The sequence below is a fragment of the Gekko japonicus genome, unplaced genomic scaffold (genome assembly GCF_001447785.1).
Source record: "Gekko japonicus isolate JY-2015 unplaced genomic scaffold, Gekko_japonicus_V1.1 scaffold717, whole genome shotgun sequence".
Taxonomy (NCBI): domain Eukaryota; kingdom Metazoa; phylum Chordata; class Lepidosauria; order Squamata; family Gekkonidae; genus Gekko; species Gekko japonicus.
The window spans coordinates 666,030-670,628 of NW_015164204.1; the positions used below are offsets into that span (position 1 = coordinate 666,030).

Sequence of the window (4,599 nt, forward strand, 5' to 3'; positions counted from 1 at the left end):
GATTCCCCTGAGTCCCCCAGGTATACCGGAGGAAACTGGCAGACGCTGGTCTCCTGTGTTCTGAGATGGGGGAGTGGCCGTGACTCAGTGGAAGAGCATCTGTTTGGTATGCAGAAGGCCCTAGGTTCAATCCCTGGCATCTCCAGTTGAACGGATCAGGTAGGAGATGATGAGAAAGACCTCTGCCTGAGACCCTGGAAAGCTGCTGCCTGTCTGAGCAGACGGTGGTACTGACCTTGATAGACAGCTTCAAGTGTATGTGTAACAACTGGTCACTGCGTTTCTTTTGTAGCAAAAACACACTTTGAGAGGGATACCTGAGATTAAAGTCTTGTCTCTCTTTCTTTGCTCTTGGAGATGAGAATCCAAAGTTGGCCTTGGTGACACCCCCCTGAGGGCTTTCACAGAGCAAGATGGTGCTGGACTCGGGACCACAGTCCTATCCGCAGCAACATCCCGATGATTTTGGCAACGGCCTGCCACAGAGGAGAGATGGGAAGAAGGGCTCCCCGTGTAATGGGCTGCAGCTTTATCCGTTCCTGTCCCCTTCCCTTTCCCTGGAGTCAGACTCTTCCAGCCCAGCACCAACCACCCGGCCGCCCTCCAGAGCCAGCTGCCTCCGAAATCCCGAGCCCAGACCACCACTGAACCTCTGTCCCACCTTCTCAAGTCCTTGCAGTTGGATGCGCCGGAGCGAAAGCACATGCGCAGTGAACCGGAGAGACCGGGCCAGAGGCCAGATCCGCAGTGCTGCATCCCTACCTCACATCCCCAAAGCCAGGGCTGTGGGGCCCAGTGGCAGGAAGAGCCCTTGTTTGCTGGTAGCCCTGAGGCCTGTGAACATCGATGCGGAGAGGGAGAAGTTCTTCCAGTCATGTTTCTCCTATAACCCTCAGTTTCAGTATGAGGAGCCTGTTCCCGAAGCAGTTCTGGAAAAGTACAAAGAGGCCTCTGGCCAATTTATTTCACAGGTAAAAACGTGTTTCCCCTCACTCACACACACACACACACACACACACACTTCACCTTTTTCCCATCCATTTCTCCTGCTTTCCCACCTATTCTTAGAAGGAAAGGGGGGGGGAGTATACTACTGTCTCCTTCCTAGGGTGAGGAAAGGCAAAAATTGGAGCATATCCTTCACAGTCAGTGTAGCAAGGAGAGCAGCATTTGAATACACATGCCAAGAATTTTGAAGCACTTCACAGATATGATGGAGCAACAACCCTCTAAAGTAGCAGAATCTCAAGAATTTTGCATGATTTGTCGAGGGTTCGGTGTGGCAGCCAAGCCCTACACATACGTCAGGAGGACAAAGAGCTGCCTGCTTCCTTCCTGCTCTTTTTGGCAGCTCAGGAAGCCTGGACTAATATTCTAGGTGCCACTAGCGGGTGGGGTTTTGCATCCGTGGCAGTATTATCCCCATATCACAGTCAGGAGGACTGAGGTTGAAGGATGGTGGCTTGCCTGAGGCAACCTTGGATCTCACAACTCTGCCGTGAGATTGACTGTTTAACTTCATTTATAATCCACCTTTCTTACTGAGACTCAAGGCGGATTACAACAAAAATCAACGCATCGAGAACAACCCTTGTGATCCACTGGCTCATGACCCAAGTGTCATTGAGCCACATAGTATTTCTGGACTTGGAAAGGCTTGTGCTTTTCATGTGTTCTGGAAGTGTTCATTCTCATAACAATCCTGTGAGATCGGCCATTGACGCTCCCATTTTGGGGTGTGGCAGTATAGAGTCTGAAAGAGATCTGCTAAATGTAGAATAAAATGTCACAAACAGCAGTGTGTGTTGCTGTGCAACTGCATGATGCCATCCTCAGTCATATCTACGTTGATCCTAGAGAGGCTTGTACTTTGCTGTTCCTTCTCCAGCTGCAAAATGGTGGTTTCTTTTTTTTGTCCTGGCCCTGCAAAAGTGACAGAAGGCTGGCTGTAGAGAGGGGTGAATGCAGGAGTCGCCAAGCCCTTCTAGGACTGGGGGGGAAAACTCTTCTTGTCTATTGTTCTGCCTCCACCAGGGCCACGGGATGCTTCTGGAAGCCTAGAAACTGGGCAGGAGCCACTCTTGTTGGTTCAGCCTGGAGAACCCAAACCCTTCCCTCTGGAGTGGCTATTCTGAGCTCCTTTTGCAACTTGTGAACCTTTCTGAGAGCCGTGGCACAGAGTGTCTGCTTCCCTGGACATAGGCCTACCGGGCCTTCCTTGCCTGCCACCACTCCAACTAATGGTGGGAGATAAAAAAGTTGGTATTGTGCATGTCACTATGTCATTTCTGGGGGAAACCTGAAAGTGACATAAAGTACCTCTACAAGTTGCCAGAAACTCTGTGGTAAAACCATAACGTTTTCTGCGATTCATATGTGACAGGAAGTGACATAGCAGTACACATGGACCCCCCCCCAAATCTCCCTGTCCCCAAACCTCTCTACGATAGTGCACCATTCAACTTTTGCTGCACTATGGGTGAAAAACAGGTTGCTTACCTGTAACTGGTGATCTTCAAGTGGTCATCTGTGCATTCACACCCATGGGATCTAGTGCGCACGCACTGGATCGATCGGCATTGTAGCAAGCTCTTAACGGATTTTCGCGCCCAGACCTCGGGCATGCGCAGGAACCCCACCACACTTGCCCAGAGGGGTGAGCACGGACATCCCACCAGTTCCTTCAAACCGCCGCAAATCAACCCCTAGAGAAAATGTAGAAGCTGACAGCAGTGGGGCAGGAGGGCGGGTGGTGTGAATGCACAGATGACCACTCGAAGATCACCAGTTACAGGTAAGCAACCTGTTTATCTTCGACGTGGTCTCTGTGCTTCACACCCATGGGAGATTAGCGAGCAGTGGCCTACCTGGAGGAGGGTGCTGGCAGGTCCTTACTGTGTAGCCAAAGATAAGATGTGACGTCCCATGTTGGTACTAGAGTTCTTTCGGACGTCTAGGGCATAGTGCCTTATGAAGATGTTAGGCGTAGCTCACGTAGCAGCTCTGCAAATGTCCGTCAGGGGAACTCCCTGGAGGAAGGCAGTGGAAGCTGCAACAGCTCGGGTTGAATGGGCCCTGATAGGGGCAGGCAATGGCTGTTTGGTGATCAGGTAGCAGAGGCGGATGAGACCCGCAATCCACCTTGAGAGGCGCTGAGCCGTGGCATGATGCGAGTCTCCAGTCTTGCTGGTGCGTAGGAGATGAAGAGTTGGGAGTCACGTCTCATTGGACGGGTTCTGTTCAGGTAAAACAGCAGCACACGTTTCACATCCAATGTGTGTAACAGTCTGTCCTCTGAGGATGTCGGAGCCGGGAAGAAATCCGGGAGGAAGACCTCTGCCTGTAGGTGGAATTCTGACACTACCTTTGGCAGGAACGAGATGTCAGGTACGAGGTGGACACCGTCTGGCAAAAAGGACAAGTAAGGTGTGTCATCTCTGAAAGCCAGTATTTCTCCAACTCGCCTTGCTGAGGTGACAGCGACCAGAAAGGCTGTTTTCCAGGATAGGAATTTTAGGTCACAAGTTGCAAGCGGCTCAAAAGGTTTTCTCGTGAGCTGACGAAGAACTAGAGGAAGGTCCCAGGAAACGGTAGGAGTTTTGATGGAAGGGTAGAGGTGCAACAGTCCCTTCAAAAAACGTTTTGAAAGCGGATGTGAAAACAGTGTGCATCCCTCAACTTAAACATGGTAGGCCGAAAGTGCGGCCAAATAAACTCTTAACGAGGAGTGAGAAAGTCCCAAGTCAGCGAGAGACAGGAGGAATTGAAAAACTTTCTCGAGACCTACGGAGGTGGCTTGAGGGGCATCCTCACCCAAGGAGGAACAGAATTTTTGCCATTTGTAATGGTACGACTTTCACGTAGTAGGCTTTCTGGCGTTTAGCAAAGCGTTTGCTACGCGGGTGGAAAAGCTGTTGACGCTATTCTCCAGGCTGTCAACTTCATCTGTGGCACGTCGTGGTACAGGAGAGGGGAGTCGGACAGGAAGAGGAAGTCCTGTGCCGGAGGAAATTGGTGGTAGACCACTGCTGACAAATCGAGGATGGTCGAGAACCATGGCTGCCTCGGCCACCACGGGGTTATCAGGATGCAGTCGGCTCTGTCGCTGATGATTTTGCGGACCACTCTCAGAAGCAGGGGTAGTGGAGGGAAGAGGTAGAGAAGTTCTCTGGACCACGGATAGTTGACTGTCCCCTAGAGACTGTGGGTCCCTGCTGCCTCAGCTGCAGAACAGAGGACACTTTTTGTTGGCTCTGGTGGCAAAAATATTGACTTGGGGAATTCCCCACCTGCGGAAGAGTGGGAGGAGGTAAGTTGGGTTCATTTCCCACTCGTGGAGACTGAGTCCTGCGCGACTCAGATGGTCTGCCTGCACATTCATGTGTCCTGGGATGTGCGTGGCTACCAGGAAGACGTTGTGGGCGATGCAAAGGTTCCATAACTGGATGGCAAGGTTGCAAAGGCATAGGGAGACAGTGCCCCCTTGCTTGTTGACATAACTGAGGGCAGTGGTGTTGTCCGTGAGGACCGTAATACATTTCTCCTTGATCAGAGGTAGGAAACTGGTGACAGCGAACTGTATTGCAAGCAGTTCCAGGA

The 4,599-nt window shown here is 51.4% G+C and overlaps 1 protein-coding gene across 1 annotated transcript in view; it reads left to right on the forward strand.

The window, feature by feature from the left end:
• Positions 1-381: 381 nt before the first annotated feature.
• Positions 382-4,599, forward strand: part of KIAA0895L (KIAA0895-like ortholog) — an 18,468-nt gene continuing 14,250 nt past the window's right edge. Inside the window, exon 1 of the mRNA XM_015408400.1 lies at positions 382-971. Coding sequence (XP_015263886.1) covers positions 414-971 — 558 coding nt within the window. The 5' untranslated portion in view covers positions 382-413. The remainder of the gene's footprint in view (positions 972-4,599) is intronic.